This window comes from Python bivittatus, unplaced genomic scaffold, assembly GCF_059951505.1.
Source record: "Python bivittatus isolate LINGU-HERP-01145 unplaced genomic scaffold, Pbiv_v1 ctg000340_np1212, whole genome shotgun sequence".
Lineage (NCBI taxonomy): Eukaryota > Metazoa > Chordata > Lepidosauria > Squamata > Pythonidae > Python > Python bivittatus.
Window position 1 is genome coordinate 22,887,357 of NW_028277056.1, and position 17,593 is coordinate 22,904,949.

Below are 17,593 nucleotides of genomic sequence, written 5' to 3' on the forward strand. Positions count from 1 at the left end.
TATTTCACTGTAGTATTTGACTAATCATTTGTATTTGAAATTTTACACAGAACTTCAACAAAGTAACATGTAAATTCAAAATACATGACATTTATTCAGGAAAAAAACTGTTAGGTTCCTAGCACCTAAGAGGATCTTTTATGTCAGCCCTTCCAACATGAGTTAGAAGTTAGCACTTCTATTAGTTATTCAAATCTGAAAGTAATAGTATTCAGCAACAATTCTGGTGCACACATACCTTAGTGTTTTGTCTTCCCATGATTCTGACTCACTATAACATAATGCTAAAACCTAAAGATTAGGCAAGAACATTTTTATCCTTACTTTTTAAATCAGTAAGGGTGATTCCAAATGGACACTTTCTACTCCTTCCAATCAAAACAACATTAAATAGCCATTTTACATAATTCCTAAGACAAAAATATTAAAAATATGGCAGGAAAGGAGATTACAAATGAAAAACAGCAATATCTGTAACTTCCCCCTAAATACGATTCCATATCTAAGGCAAGGTGCACCATAAAATACCTCTTCTGGAACTATTCGTCCTGAATGACACCTAATAAGATTAACTCCATTATGTTTTATTACAATTCAAAATACACGATTAGGAAGCAAATACAACTGATCCCAAAGGAATTAATTGATCTGTATGACTTGTATGAAACCTGGCCATAATTAATATCTCAACCTTCCAGTAAGTCTTTCTCCAAGCAAATAGATATCCAGATGAGGTATGAGTAAAATTTTTGTAACCTAGTATTCCTGGCTCTACTAGTCCTTGATGGCTTAACAGTGAATGAGATACTCACAAATCCAAATATATGAACTTTAAAATTAGCCTTAATTATTTTTTTTTCAAAAACCGTTTCTTTCTTTAAAATAGTTTGATCTAATGTTATTCTGCATAGCAGGCAGTTAAACATACTATTAAAACTCAACTGCTTTGTGTTAATATATTGCATTAAAAGCAACTAATTTTATTTATTTAGCGTATTTATATAGCTGCCCATCTCACATAAAAGTGACTCTAATAATACAAACAGATCACAATTGTTGGCTACCACAAAGTGATGAGATTAATAGTGAGAATCAAAAATGACAAGTCTTGAACATTGTTTTTTATCTTCCTTTTTTTTTTTTTTTTAAATCTGCGCTCAGTCGTTATCGACTCTGCAGTGACTGCTTGGACGAGTCCTTGCAGTTTTCAAGGCAAGTGTTTCGGAAGTGGTTTGCCAGAGCCTCCTTCCTAGAGCAGAGCCCAGCTGGTGTGCGCAGGAGGCGGGGTTTCCGTTGCTTCGCGCCCTTTTCGGGCGCGCGCAGTTTTTCGCGCTTACCAGCAACCGCTCCCGACTCCTTTTTGCAAGGCGCCGCCAGCATATCTTCCTATAGTGTAGTTCTATTCAACAAGCTAGCCTCAAAATATATTAGATTCCATCTAGCATAATATTCAGCCAGTATGGTTAGAATTATAGGAAAATATGGGAAACTATGGGAAATGTACATATGCTATTCTTAATATTATATAGGCCTTGCTTGTGGTCATTCATGCCTTAGTTACTTCCTGTTGGGATTACTGCAATGCACTTTACATGGGACTGCCTTTGAAGACTACTCTCCAAGGTAATTTTGTTTTGTTATCCCAGACTTTGTTTTTGTTTTTTAAAAAAAAAGGACATTAAAATGCAAACATATTTGTTAACAAAATCTTAGATAATTCTTGCATATATTGGGGATGGGTTATAAAGTCTTTTATTGATAAATGGCTTATCAGAAATATGTTCAAATAGACTGGGTAAGAGCATGGAAGGAAGGTAACATGACAACAGGTTTATAGGAAAAAATAGTCAGAAGTCATAAACCCATACACAAAATTAGGGCAAATTTAAACCTTATAGATTATCAATTAGTGAAGGGAAGAAATATCAATCTTATTTTTATATATTACTTTTCTTTCTAATTAGTTCTGATTTTATGTATATTACATTTAAAACAAAAAGTTTCTTGTCTTCAGTTAGAAATGTATAATTTCCAGAAGTTTTTGAAAAAGTATTTTAAGTAAAAGGAAACTTGGGAAAAAATGTAATATTTTTAGTACCTTTTACAGATACATTGGATATATAAAAACCAACTTACACATCATGCTAATCCATAAGCAAAGAGCCCTCAAGGATTTATTTACAGTAAGTATGCTGTTCAGTAAGCAAGCTACAAGCATTCAGATTTAACCAGAGAATGCAGCAATATTGTATTTTTAGGTTTTGTTCTAGCCACATCTGGAACAAAAATGCTTATCTCTAAACAAACTGTGAATGGATATTTTGCTAGCCATTATCACCCAGGTGACATTAAAAACAATCACAAGCTGGTGCAGTTTTGCTAATTAAGCTTTATGGCTTAATGTAACTTGCACATAGGTTCAAAATGTGTTATATATAACTGTATAATATAATAAAATCATGCTTGAATATTAAGTTTAAAAGTTTGGTTGATTCAGACATTTAAAACTGGGGCTTAATTAGTAATTTTGTCACAAAATATAAGATTGAATTCTTGTCCATCACAGCTTACATAGATTATGTTAATTCGTTTCCCTAGTTAAAAAGAGGTTTAATATAACTAATTCAGAATGCAATTTTCAGTGAAGTAGCATACAGCGCTTACTTTCAGCAGCTCTGGCCTTTTGTGGACTTCACAGGCAGACTCACAAGACCAAGAGGAATTCCCTCCAACTCCAAAACTTGTAGCCAGCAGGTTAATCAGTTCCATCTTTTCAATTTAGTCTCTAGCAATATTTGGAATGCTGCCCAGTCTACTTACTTATCTCATCAAACAAACAAACAAGAGAGCACTCAAGCTATAAGCAAGCATCAAATGACACTTTCTTTCCTTGTGAAAATGGCTAAGACCTCCTCCTCAACCCCCATGACTAAGGCAGTAATAAACACTGCTCTTATAAATACTCTCACTTTAGTTTAGAAGTCATAATGATCCCATGTAGAAAAATCTTTATCTTGCATAGTTTTATAAATTATTTTGAAGGAGTAAACTGCTTCAATATATTAATACCATGCCTTAAGCATTTTTAATACAAATATTCCATAAACCTTTTGTATTTTTCCAAATTCTTTGGGAGAAAAAAACATAACAAAAGACAAAGAAAACAGAAAAAACACCCCCCCTCACACCCTTCCTCCATTCTTCTAAGTGTTCTCCCCAGGCTTCACAACTTTATCACATGACCAACACTATCTAGAAAATCATATTTAATATAATATGGAAAGCCATATTTAGAAACTGTGGATTGAACACCAATCTTTTCAATGAATAATATTCTTTTCTATTGCTACCTAAATTGAATTCACTATACATCATGATCAAAGTAATTTCCACCTCATAGAATTACCAAAGCGGTATTTATTTCCGGCATCACATGAATTTGAACATTTACTTAAAGTAAGAAAAAAAACTTGGCTAAAGTATCTGTAGTGAAGAGCAAATAGGTATCAAATGTTACTTTTATGAAAAAAATAAAGGCTCTTTCCAGTAAATAAAGAGGAAATAAAACAAGGCCACCTAAAATGATTTTTTAAAGGCAGCTACTCTACAGATACTACCAAGAATTCAAAGCTCAGAAAGATAGCGCCATTGACTATTTTCACAGTTAATACTTTAATTCAATGTCACAACTTAAGATGAATTTAAGACTTACTTCTTTAAGATCTACTCCTTCTATATTGACTGTAATCAAAGTAATTTACACTATTTCAATAACATTAATAACAATAACTCACCATGGAATGATACGCTGGTGATACACTGGTGTCTGGAGGTTGTAGGGGTTTGGATGGGGAACAACAGGCTTCAGCTCAACCCTAGCAAGACTGAGTGGCTCTGGGTTTTGGGGCCTGCAGATTCCAGGGATTTATCATCTTTGGCTCTGGATGGGGTGGCACTGCTCCAAACAGACCCAGTGCACGACTCCTGCTCAAAGATCAGGTGGCAGCCGTGGCCAGGAGGGTCTTCATGCAACTTTGTGTTGTGCACCAGTTGCATCCATTCCTGGACTGGAAGGCTCCACTCTCAGTCACTCATGCCCTGGTCATCTCTTAAATGTATTACTGTAATGCGTTCCACATGGGGCTGCGCTTAAAGAGCATTCAGAAGCTGTAGTTGATACAAAATGCGGCAGTGCAGGCAGTTATGTGTGCTCCTTGATCAGCGCATATTACCCCTCTGCTCCATGAGCTGCACTGGTTGCTAATGTGCTTTCGTAGTATGCTTCCAGGTTCAATTCAAGGTCCTAGAAATGACCTATAAAGTGCTACAAGGCATGGGACTGGGTAATCTGAGGGACTGCCTCTCTCCAGTTACATCTTTCCATTCCATCAGGTCCAGCAGGAGAGCCATGTTACAGGTCCCACCCAAAAAAGAGTGTTATCTGGAGGGACCCAGGAAGAGAACCTTTTCTGCTATGGCGCCCTTTAGAATATCATTTCCCTGAACCTTAGACTGACCCTGATGGCCTTTAGGAAGGCCCTAAAGACATGGCTTTGCTATTGTGCTTGGAGGTCTGGTAGTACAGGAGAGCTTTTACAATGGCTGTGTTCAATATGACATGATGATGGGCTTTGCTGCTGATTATGGTTAGTTTTTGTTTTAATGTGGTTTATTAGTGGTTTTTATATGTCTGTATATCTAATTTGGTTGTTTTCAACTGTGAGCCACCCAGAATTACTCAGATGAGATGGGCGGCTATACAAATAAATAAATAATGGTTCCTCTATGCTAGTATTTTAACATTAACTACAGTGTTCACTCAAAAAAATATCTATATATTCACCCACCTCATTTTGTAAAAACTGTTTCTTACATTTTCTATTTTCCTTCTACATTACTCTTAATACTGGGAAGGAGAGAGGGAGAGTGGTGGCACAAGAAGTAAGACTGTGACTACTGAACTGTATATCCCAGTCTCACAGCACTAACTCTTCTCAGAGAGAGTAGAACTTGTTTTACAACAATTTTTCCTACCCTCTCCTTGACCTTATTTTTTACTTGCATTCCTAAAGAGCTGCAAAGGTACATATGCAGTCACCAGACTTCTTAAAAAAACATAACTTGGAACAGCAACATCTCTTCACTTCTGTAGCTCACATTTTACAGATAAAATACATGTGACCCTTCAAACACCATTTTCCTGTCACTGTTCTACAATGTTTTAGCGTGTAGCACTTCACTCTGTTCTAACACCGCAGACACTATGTTATATTCACTGGCAGGTGCCATATTATTATTTATTTAACAGAATTTTTAAGAGTGCCACAATCACATGACTCTGGATGGTGTAAACATCAACATCAACACAAAACAATTCTGTCATGACAAATGCCCTACCCAACCAATAAAACAACCCTGAGCTGAGGAACACAATACATAAAAAAGACTGTCATTCAACACCATCAGCTAGGCATCATGCATCAAAAGCCTACTTACAAAGAAAGTGAAGGGGCCAAGTATATCTTTGGAGGCAGCAGAATGCTGGGGCAATAATGTCCTCAGGCTTAAGCATGTCTTACTTCTTGCTGGGTTGGAACTTTGAGCAAGTCCTCTGTAGGTGACTAGATAGGATAAGTATATTCACCCTGAACAAGTAACCTGGCACCATGCCAAGTAAAGCGTTATAAGCGAAAACCAGCAATTTCTACCCAGAAACCTACTGATAACAGCAACTCTAAAACAGGCATTATTCTACAGTAGCAGGTGTCATCTACTAGCAGTCAAGCTGCTGCATGCCATACCAACTGTAGTTTCTAGGTCATCTTCAAAGACAACCCCACACAGAATACACTGCACATCAACCAAATGGTGATATGGATATAATCACTCTTGCCAAGACCTCCTGATGCAGATAGAACTGTAACTACATGCCAGCCAAAGCTGAGCAATCTTCATACACTCCACCCCATTTATGGCTTCCACTTGCTGTTCAAGAAAGAGCTACAATTCCAGGAGGCCCCCTGTGTCACAGACTTGCTCTTTTGGGAAGCATGACACCATCTAGAACTAATACCAGAACTGATATTTCTGGGAAGCCAAAATGAACAGCATCTTTGTCTTCCTTGGGTTTAATCGGAGCTGAGTTTGTTTTCCCCTAACCCTAACCCTAACATTTAAAAAATCAGGCATAGCTGTGCCTTTGCAAAGAAAGAGGCTCCAGTATAGCTCCTACCACAAACCTAAAAGAATTTAAATGCAAAAGCAGCAAGACTCCAGAAGGCTCAAATTCATTTGAAAGATACAGTATCCTGAACTACTTGTTGACAGTTGTTTTATATAGGTAAGTCACAGTGAGATTACTTGCAGAAATAACATTTGCAATGGGAATTCAATAGAGTTTAGAAGTCACTGAATGGCACAACAGGAAGGAACCAGCCAAGATGGAACTAGTTACGCCTTTCTTTTCCCATCAGTGAACCCAAAAAAACACAAACATGTCTATTTAAAGATTATGTTCATGCATCACTATATCTGACATAATTTGCTAAATCATTAGCAGAACATCTCTCAGTAGTACAGTTAACAGAAAGTCCCTATAGCTGACGCAATGGGGCTGCTCATTCTTTCCTCACTTCCCAGAGATCCCAAGGCAATATCTGATTATGTCACTGTTGATATTTTCTTCTTCCAGTACCAAACTGGCACCATTCAAACTGAGGTCTGCATACAATAAATACAGTTTAATCAGTATCATTCTCTCATTTAAAAGTCAATCTTCTAATTTACCTATATTGCCAAATGATTTTCTTAATCATGGTATTTCTACTTAGGAAACAGCAGTAGTTCTGCAATTCTAGTGGCTTAATCACACTTTGACAATAGCATATTTGCACATTTGGGGACTGACCAACAAAAACAGGAACAGGAAGATCTATCTGACAGTTTACAGTGATAGCAAGTATGGAAATGGAAAATTAAAGGCTCAGGACTTGAAAGAGTATGGCATAAAGGGGCAGAAGGATATTTTCTATAATTAGGGGCAACTATTCAAATTGATAAGCAAGAAATTCACATATCAATTGACAGTACTGGTATAAGAAGTCACTTGGTAAGGTATTAAGATAAAGACTGCCACAAGTTAAATGAATCTCCTGGTGACTTTCCTGACATTTAGCTGGTCCAGAATGTAGCGGTGCGGCAATGATGGGCATGCCTCTATATGCCCATATAACACCTCTGCTTCACGAGCTGCACTGGTTGCCAATTTGCTTCCGGGTGCAATTCAAGATGCTGGTCACTATGTATAAAGCCCTACATAGCATAGGGCCTGGTTACTTGTGGGACCACCTGTCTCCCATAGTATCTGCCCCACTGGTTCAATCTAGCAGGGTTGTCATGCTCCAGGTTCCATCAATTAAACTATCCCACCTATTGGGACTCTGGAAATGCACCTTCTCTATAGCAGCGCCTGCCCTGTGGAATGAGGTTCCCTCTGAAATTTGAACAGCTCCCACCCTACTGGGATTTTGAAGGGCCTTAAAGACCTGGCTCTTTACCCAGGCCTTTGGAGAGGACGACTGATGTCCCTTTCTTCCTTTCTGGTCGCCTCTGCCATCATTGTTCCTTTCTCTCATGCTGTTCTTGTGTTTTCTGTATTGTTCTCTGTTTTTTAAATGTTTTAATGATTGCAAACCACCCAGAGTCGCTGAAAGTCAGGCGGCTTCTTCTTCTTCTTCTTCTTCTTCTTCTTCTTCATCTTATTATTATTATTATTATTATTATTATTATTATTATTACCACCACTACTACTACTACTACAGAAATGGTTTGCTATTGCTTCTTCCAAGTTGTTTTTTTCAACTTCTCAGCCTAGCCTATAGCTGTGGGATGTCCTGGAAGTCTCTTATCCAGGAATTAATCACATTCAGCCATGCTGTTTTTCTCAAGATTACCCAAGGTAACCTAGATGCTTCCACTACCTCAGATGGGCTTAATTGAATTATTAATAATGATAGTTAAATAGGAACTTTATGTTCTAGGGTAACAACACTGTGTAACAGTTGCTTCCAATCTACAACAAGCACATCTTGTTGGACATCACAAAACATGTTGCAAAACTAAATGGATGCTTGGTTTGAATTAACAGAGTTTCTTATTTTCAAATAAATTTTCTTACATTTTAGCTATATATTCATAACATAATGGCTTGCTCTAAATTCATTGCATATTTTAGGAATATCTAATACTACAAAAATATTTTGAAGCTTATGATGAAATCATACTTTTTAAATTCATTTCACCTCGGACTAGCAAATACTGACATATATCAGACTTTTAGTTTTAACTGTTGTTTAACTGCACTGAATTACTTCAGTATCACTTCAACTAATCCAATTAATTTATTATTAATTTATTATTTCAAATTATATGGCCACCCATCTCAAATGCATGACTTACAACAATCAAAAATTATATAAAAGAACAAAAAGCAATATAAACCATATTAAAAAAAAATACAACAGGTTCAACAGCCAAGGTATAAGAAGCCAATATAATCACTGTACAGGCTCCACCACACATCTGGATCCCTAAGCCCGGTGGCAGAACCATGTCTTTAAGGCCTGTACAAAAAGCCAGTAAGGTCAGAGCTAATCTAATCTCTGGGGGGATGATATTCCAAAGGGAGAGCACCATGACAGAAAAGGCTCTCACTCTGGGCTCTATCAGATGACATTCCCTAACAGGACCCAGAGCATGCCTCTTCTGCCAGACCTAATGGGACCAGTAGATATCATCAGAGAGGCAATCCCTCAAACAGTCCAGTCCTGTGCATAAGCTTGCACTGCCACAGCAGCAGTTGCGAAGAAAACAACATTGGACATATCTATGTAATCACCAGGAATGAAGTTCAAATTGAGAAATACTTGATTTTACTTAAGCTTTTATTACCTAATATATTTCTATCTCCTTAAATAAACTCAGAAGATTAATTCATGTGAAAAAGTAGCACAAATAGTTTGGATTGCTAAAACTCATTTCAAGTTCATCCATAACTGGAGGAGTCACAGTTACAAATATTTCATATGAGTGACTCTTAACTAAAAGAAGCATCCTTCATTGCTTCCTCTCCAGTAAGGACTCGGTAAATTTAAGATGTTTGCTATGAGGTAAAACTAGACACATATTTAGTATTGTATATCTAGCTAAAATTGTTTAGGATGCAATTTCTGTTTATTTTCAAATATTTATAATCTAGAGACTATAAATTCCATGCTCATGGGTTTCATTCATTAGACAATATATGAGAAAAATCATAATATACCATACATCCAAATAGCAATTGACCATTCTCTCATTCAGTTATGAAGATGGCAGCATTTCTATTCACAGAATACCTAAATATTGCAGCAGTATTACACAGAACATGGAATCAACAAAGAGAAAGAAACATTCCTTCCTATTACCAAACTTCTCATTTTTATACACCACTAAATTAAAACATGTTCTTTAGCTCCACACATTTTCAAATTCTAGGAAAACCATATTTTCCATGGAATGTTGACAATTTTATTTCAGTGGCTGGAAATATGCCTAGGTGAAGAAAATGTGGCTGACTTGATACATAAGTGCAGACACCATAATAAAGGTCACTTAACACAAAACTGAAACAATCCATCAGACTTTTTAGGCCTTAATCTTTAACAATTTTGCTTCATCAGTTATACACCACAAGCTTGGCATGTCTGGAATGTGTAGAAAACCTGATTACATTGGTGAAATGGAAATGATGGAGAAGAATTGTGTTAATACCTTTAACTAAAACATTTAGCAGATAAATTATGCAGTTGAAGTAGCCAGACACATGAAAATACTAAACCTTTCAACATAATGAACATTTTAAATATATTTAAGCAAAGTCAATCACTGTAGTTTTACAATACAGAAAAAAAATTACAGGTGGTCCACGTTTAATGACTTGTTCAGCAACCATTCAAATTTATGACGGCATTAAATGAGTGGTAGTTACAACTGGTCCTTGAAGTTCCGGCCATTGCAGCATCCCCGCAGTCACATGATCACAATTTGGGTGCTCAGCGCCCAGCTTGTGATGACAATGTCACAGCGAGCCATGGTCACATGATCGCAATTACAGACATTCTCTGCGAGCTTCCCACAAGCAAAGTCAATAGGAAAGCTGGCAGGAAATCGGAAGTTGTGGTCCTGTGAGGTCCTCGCTTAATGACCCATGTGGTTCGCACTTAACAATGGCAACCAGGATTGCCTTCACTAAACAATGCAGTCACATGATGTCACATTTTACTACCACACTGCTCCAGTCCCAATTGCCATCGTAAACCAAGGACTACCTGTAATCTCTCCGCCTCCATTTAGTAAACCTTGGATGCAAGGGACAAAATTTTCATCCTGACATCCTTACAACATACAAAAGAACAAATCTACTCCAACTGAAGAAATCTAAATAAAGCATTTAAATTTACATTATTTTGTTGTATTTATGTGCCATGCATCAACTTATGTTATCATTTGCATAATGGCATTGTTACATAAAGACTATATGACTGCAAATGATTTACTTTCAGATTTAATGGACATTTGTGGGTAATGGGTAGCCCCTTATCCCACTGTTCTGTCAAGACAAAGTTTTATTCTGATTAAGAGGTACGTTTAGAAGTAGAATCAGCTGCTAGTCTTAGTTGTCCTGATTGCAAGTTCTTCAACAGCTTCCAATTCCATGATATCATGGTTATTAGTATGATGGCATTAGCATATCATGCTTTACTCCAGTGTTGTTAATAAGATTATATTCAAGCCTCTTATACAGGGCTGGAAAACTTAAAAAAAAAAAAGGTGCAACTATTTTGTAAAATGTAAAATGTTGTAAAATACTCTTGTGACTACTGATGTTCCATTTAAACAATGGCATGAAGATATATCTAAATTTGTGTGCCAAGGTAAAAAAACTGCAAATTAAGTACAAAGTTTTACAAGATGCTAAAGAAAGAGGTGGTTTAGGTCTACCGGATTTGAAATTATATTTTGCAGCTTGTTGTTTAGTTTGGATGAAAGATTGGGTGATTTTGAGAAACAGGAGGTTATTAGAACTAGAAGGGCATGATTTAAGATTTGGGTGGCATGGTTATTTATGGTATGACAAAGTTAAGATTAATGTAGATTTTAAAGATCACTTTATTAGATGTGCCTTACTGAGAAAATAATAAAACTAGGTTGCCCCCAAAGGTTCCTTTATGGTTGTTACCACAAGAAGCTTTTTATAGAAAAGAAATTATAATTAAGCATAAATGGTTAACATATGGTGATGTATTAGAATTTTCTCAAGGAGACTTTGAATTAAAGACAAGAAGGGAATCTCACTACAAAAGGTTATACATGTCAATGGTTTTCATATGTACAAGAAAGATTTAAAATAGAGTTTTTTGGCTTTAAACATGGTAAGACTGAATTTGAAGTAGAATTATGTACTAATGGTGAACATGTTATTGCTAATATATAAACTTTTATTTAAGTTAGAAAAAGAAGATGAAAAAGTCAAAGAATATATGATAAAATGGGCTAGGAGCTTTGGGTATAATATACCAATGGAATAATGTGGATGAGAATACCAACATTTACATTGTGTTATAATCTTAAAGAATTTTTTTATAAAATGATGTATCATTGATACTTGTCACCAGAAAAATTACCTAAAATGGATAAAGGTACTTTGAATATATGTTGGAAATGTGAACAAGAGGGGACTTTTTATCATCTCTGGTGAATTTGTAAAAAAGCTAAAAAAATTTGGAATGAAATACATACCTTAATTGAGAAGATTTTAAAGATAAATATACAATCAAAACCAGAGACTTTTCTTTTGGGTTTGATGGACAAACAACTGGGGAAAAAAACTAACAGAACTTTGTTTTTATATAAGATAACAGCAGCAAGGCTTTTATATGCACAAAGGTGGAAACACTTGGCATTACCTACAATAGAAAAATGCATGGTGAAGTGGATGAAGTGGGCAGAGATGGCAAAGCTGACAGCTTTGATTAGAGAAAATACATTGAGTAATTCTAATGCTAATTGAAAGCCTTTTTTGGACTTTTTATGTGAAACAGAAAAAAATGAAATTATGTTGGATGGATTTGATGATTAGAATCAATAGTGGGCAATAGAAATAATAATGAAAGTTATGTTGTAAACTTAGAGTAAGAGTTTAGTGTAAATTGTTACTTATATCAGTTGTGAGGAAAGTAGGAAGTCATTCTTTTTTGTATTTTTTCTTTTTTCCTTTCTTTCTGTACTTTTGATTTTATTCTTTTTTCTTATTCTTTCCTTTTTTCCTTCTTTATCTTTAATATTAGTTTTTGTTAGTTATTATCTTTATCTTAAAATCTAATAAAGTTATTTGAGACTATTTTGTAAAATGTATTGTGTAAGCAAACTTTGTTAATATAAAAAAACAGTAACATTTTGTAGAACTAGTTTTCTGAATGTAAGATGATGGTGCTCCACAGAATGAAGTACAGAAATGCCAACTATACCCAAATACATATAATTCTTGGACACAATCAGCTTAAGAGCCAATTGTTTCAGTAGGAACTTCTCCTATTAAGGTTTTTATAATTTAAATTACAAGGGGCAATGAATATTCTTTCCAAATCATGTCTGGACAATTCCTAAGCATTCTGTAGCCTTACATTTGTAATTTTAAGAGCCAGTTATGTACACCACTACATGGTTATAAATATAATTGCAGAAGTCAAGCTAACTACTTCAAAAACAGAAAGCATTTTATGCAGAGAACCAAAAAGTGCAATATATTCACATAAGCAATCTATAACACTCATTGCAATGGCTAACATGGCCATTGATTTGCTTTATATAAAGCCCATCCTGGATGCTCAGAGCAGACAGAGCAAAAGACAACCAAGCAGAATATATTTCTAGTATATTTTAATGAAGGTTCATTCAAAGTGAAGCACTTTTTTAAGTTCCCCATTTCAATTATAACATTTAAGAATTTGCAAAACATGTAGTTTCATGCACAGAACAGATGATTTTGGCTGGCTTATAACCAATATAAAACATGTGTGTTTGGTCTGGATATGGAATGAAGCAGGCTATTTTGTTCCAGATACAGAATGAAATGTTACAGGCTGAACAGTTTCAGTGGGGGAAATGTGGGGGAAAATGCCAAGGCTGAGGGGCTTATTTAGTGATGGCAGCTGAGAGATGGCAGAAGAGGAAAAGATATCAGGAAGAACAAGAGTGAAAAGACAAGCCTATGGAAACTGAGACCATTTGTTAGTGGGTGCACAAGCCATGAGGAGGCAAGAGTGACACAATGTATCCTTGTTTCAGAAGGAGGGGAGAAAGGGGCCAATGGACACCAGCTTTGCTCTATCTATCCTGCAAAAATCACTCTGGGACTGCTGTAGGACTGGTTTCAGCTGAAGCACAGAACAAAAACATTCCAAGTTTTGTTTCTGCCAAACAGCAGCCGATCCATAAAGGCTTGCCAAAGCATCCAGAATGAGGGGTTTGCTTTGGGTTTGAAACAAAACACATTTTCCATTCTGTGCACACCCCCACATTATACAGAAGAATATGTTTTAATTATCCTATTAAATGGTGCTTCTCATACAATAATTGACATTCATTCAGAATTAAATCCCAGCATAACATAATCTCAAAAGTATCGAACTACCAATGGATAACGCTGAGTTTACTGCTATCTATTTTATTATCTTATAGGGGGTATTTTTCAAAAGCATCTCATAGTTTCAAGAAGGGTTGTTAGAAAAAATGTAGAATACTATAATGAAAGATGAGAAGATTCCACAGTGTTACAAAGAAAATCAAATAAAAACAATTTGAAGTTGAAATCAACATTGTTTTCAGTCCTTTTTCTCTAATGCTTTGCCCAGACACTTTGAGCAGAAGTTTGAAGCTGTGGTGCAACCTTTATTATAGTAGTGACTTGGTCACAAATTACTGTTTTCCTGTTATGGAGAGTCAAAAACAATCTCCTACCAAGCATGAACTGCAGCTTTGAAAGCTGGGATTCGTATAGATGTACAAAGCAGGAACAGCATACTAATGCCCCAAAGCAATTGCCATTTATTTTTAAAGAGAACCACATAAGCAGTAAAAACATATTACTGTATGTTTTAAATATGAAAACCAAAAATATTTCTTTCGTTCCAAAAAGGAACCAAGTAAATTATATCTCAAAGTTTAGAAACAATTCAGATTCAGACATGTTTGTTCATAAGAATACCTGTAGGTGGTACTCTCTCAAGCATATGCTTTTGCTTCCATTTGTGCAGATTTCAAATATACTCTGATCACTAATTCAGCACTTTACTAGCATGACATATCTAACACTATCTCAGAAAGATGTGGCTCAAGAGAAGAGTGTCTAGAATGTTTATGTTGCACCCAATATACTGTTATTAAATTATAGCTTTCTAGACCATTTGAGGTTATTAAGTACTCTTTAATTGGATTCAAATAATAAAATTGTAACAGGAAAGAAAGCTAATAAAATATTCAGATAGAATAAGTCTAATGAAAATATAATTTTGTTTCATTTATACTTCTGCTCAAGTTAAATTTCAAATATTTATAAAAAGTTAAATAATAAAACAAAGCAGATGATTAATTCTACTACACAAAAGGTGGGATGCTTCTTCCTTTCAGGTCTGGTAGGAAGAACCAGTGTAGTACAGAACTGGGGAGATCCAGATTCAAGTCCACCCTCACCAAAGGAAATTCACTGAGTAACTCTGAGCCAGTTATTCACTCTCAACCCAACCTATGTCACAGGATTGTTGTTGTAGGAATAAATGAAAATAAAATTAAGGGAAACCCCTGTATAAGCAATCTTGAGCTCCTGGAGAAAAGGCTATGAATAAACTTAATAAATGTTAAGTGGATTCTGGCCCACAAAAGGTTATACCATAATAATCTGGCCTTTGATATACCAAAACACTTCTTGCTGTAACAGAAACCAACAGGCCCCCCTTCTGGAAGTCAGCTCGTTGTATTTCTGGAAATAAAGTCAAATGTGAACTTACCATATCAGATGGAACACTGCTAGACATCTTGATACTATGCTGTTAGTTTCAAGAAACACAGAAGAAAAAAAATCTAAAAACCAGCCAAGACAACACAGGAAAAAGATCTTCCAGCTAACCAATCTTTGGTTTGATCCTGGTAAGTTCTGTGCGTTTTCTTCCTCCAGTAAAAGCACCTGACCCACAGCAAGGAAACTGAGAAATGGGGATGAAAAAGAATCCAATTGGTGTTAAAAGGCTGGATCAGAGAGGAAATCACAGGGAAAACAGAGACTCGGATTCTTGTCAGCAGCAACACCAACACCAGTTGTGCCAGATAGACCGGGCAAAAACATACAACAACATGAATTGTGTACGAGCGTTTTTCTTCCTCTCCTGCTCTTCCTCTCCAGCCTAGACCAATAATGAATGACGAAGATGATTCAGAAGATAGTTCTGGGTCCGAGTCACCTCCTCATTAAAAAGAAAAAAAAAAGCGACAGGCACTCAATGAAGTAAAGCAAGCGACCGTCCTCTTTCCCTGAGGCCAAAGTTCTTGGGGGGGGGGCTCTTGCCCGATTCTCAGTAAGTGAAAGTGGGCTGGGGGCTTCTCTTCCTTGGAAAGGCGCTTCCTACAGCATTTACAACACTGAGTTAAAATATATGTATTAAAATGAGCCGGGAAAGAGGGAGGGGAAGGGACAAAGAAATGTTACCCTCCCCCCTCAAACTGCAGCAGCAGCAGCTCAAGGGGGGATTTAAACTGCAGTTGCCTCTCGCAGCAGGAGCAGCAGCCCTCGCCGCCCCTCCGCCTCAGGTCTCGGCTTTCATCGCCGCCGCCGGCTCGTTTCTCCACAGTCCCTCCTCCGTCTCTTCCTCCTCCTCCTCCTCCTCCTCCTCCGGGGTCTCCCTCAGCAGCAGACGGTTAACGGAAGCCCCCCGCAGCTGAGACGGAGGAGCAACTCCTCCTTTCGCCGGCCAGAGCGCCGGTCGAACGAAAAAGGGCTGGGAACAGCTTTCCCCAATGCAGGCTGCTCCTCGGTACCCTTCACCGCCTGCCGCCGCCGCCGCTACTCCTTCAGCCGCCTCTTGTCATCTTCCCTTTCAGCCAACATGGCGTCTGCGCCGAGCGGAGAAAAGGGGACAGAACAGGGGAAAGACGGACCGAACACCCCATCCCCCACTCCTCTTTGGCTCCGCCTCCAGATCGCTATTCGGAGACGCGTCAAGCGCGGCCCCGCCCACTTATTATATACGTGAGCAGCGCTCGCCGTTCGCGCAGCATCCTAGGAATTGTAGTTTTGAAACCTGGCCGTGATGCAACTTTGGCCGCTGGTTGCTGTTGTGGCAGCTCCGCCTTCGACCGCCGTCGCTAAAGGCTTGGAAATTCCCGGTTGCTAAAATCAAAAGCGCATTATCTGACGGGGGTGAGATTTGATTTGACTGGTTTTAGTCATAGGGCTAAAACACTCTCCCTTTCTCTCTCATCCGGAACGTGATACATACAACGTTTCATTGACGGCCAGGGTCAAGGGGCTACAAAACGAGGCGATAACCGGTTCAGGCAATCGGAAAAAATCAAAATACTCGGGATTCAGTGAATAGCCCAGGTCAGGATCAATTCAAATGAGAGGACTCCCAAGTTTGTGGGCAGAAGGCTATAAAAGTGAGAGACTCGTGATTACCAAACCCAATCCGCCGATAAGGAGTAACTCATTGAATCCCAATTAGTTGCCTGAAGTAGGCGGTGAGAGTAAATAGCCATGCAACTATAGATAGCTTGACCTCATTTGTTTGCTTTTGGGACAGGGCCTTTGAGGGCATCTAAAACTTCTTAACTACTAATCGTCTGCCGATTGATCAGATCGAAGCACCCAAGCTGGCTCTAGTTTTCGACAAGGACGAAAACGCATTTGTTGGCAGCCTCTGTGGGTGCTATAAAATCGGCTCCTTCGGTTGCGAAATATCTGCAGTCAACCTGACGTGGTTGAAGGAGCCTCACCCTCAAGAGGTGTATGCCGAATTCAGGGTTACCATGGAGGATGAAACTCACTTGTCCTTGAATAACTAAGCCATTCTCTTGTGTAATAGATCTACTGTAGAGATACGCTGCACACAAGGCGTCTCGTTTTGTTTACTAGGCTGACCTCCAAAAAGAAACTGGCTGGGACTCACAAACCAGTGGAATTTTAAAAAGCTGTCAAGAATGAACTGACTAAAAAAAAATAACCTTCGCAAGTACAGTGGTCACTGTAGCATAAGAAAGCTATATGTCATAAATGGAACGGAAAGAGCGCTATGTCCACTGGCTGGTGTGTGTGTGTAATATACACTTGTGTATTTTAAAAAATCCATTCACAAATGTTAACTCTGTAAAAGTAAGTAAGCATTATTCTCATATGTGTGGAGTGTGTAATATGATTCCAATAGAAGAGAATATGACTTCCCTTAGGTCAGTGTTGTCCAAACTTGGCCACTTTAAGATGAGTGGACTTCAACTCCCAGAATTC

At 37.5% G+C, this 17,593-nt stretch overlaps 1 protein-coding gene across 1 annotated transcript in view; it reads right to left on the reverse strand.

Moving 5' to 3' along the window:
• UBL3 (ubiquitin like 3) overlaps positions 1–16,270 on the reverse strand; it is a 48,129-nt gene extending 31,859 nt beyond the window's left edge. Inside the window, exon 1 of the mRNA XM_007435794.3 lies at positions 15,105–16,270. Coding sequence (XP_007435856.1) covers positions 15,105–15,131 — 27 coding nt within the window. The 5' untranslated portion in view covers positions 15,132–16,270. The remainder of the gene's footprint in view (positions 1–15,104) is intronic.
• Positions 16,271–17,593: the final 1,323 nt, after the last annotated feature.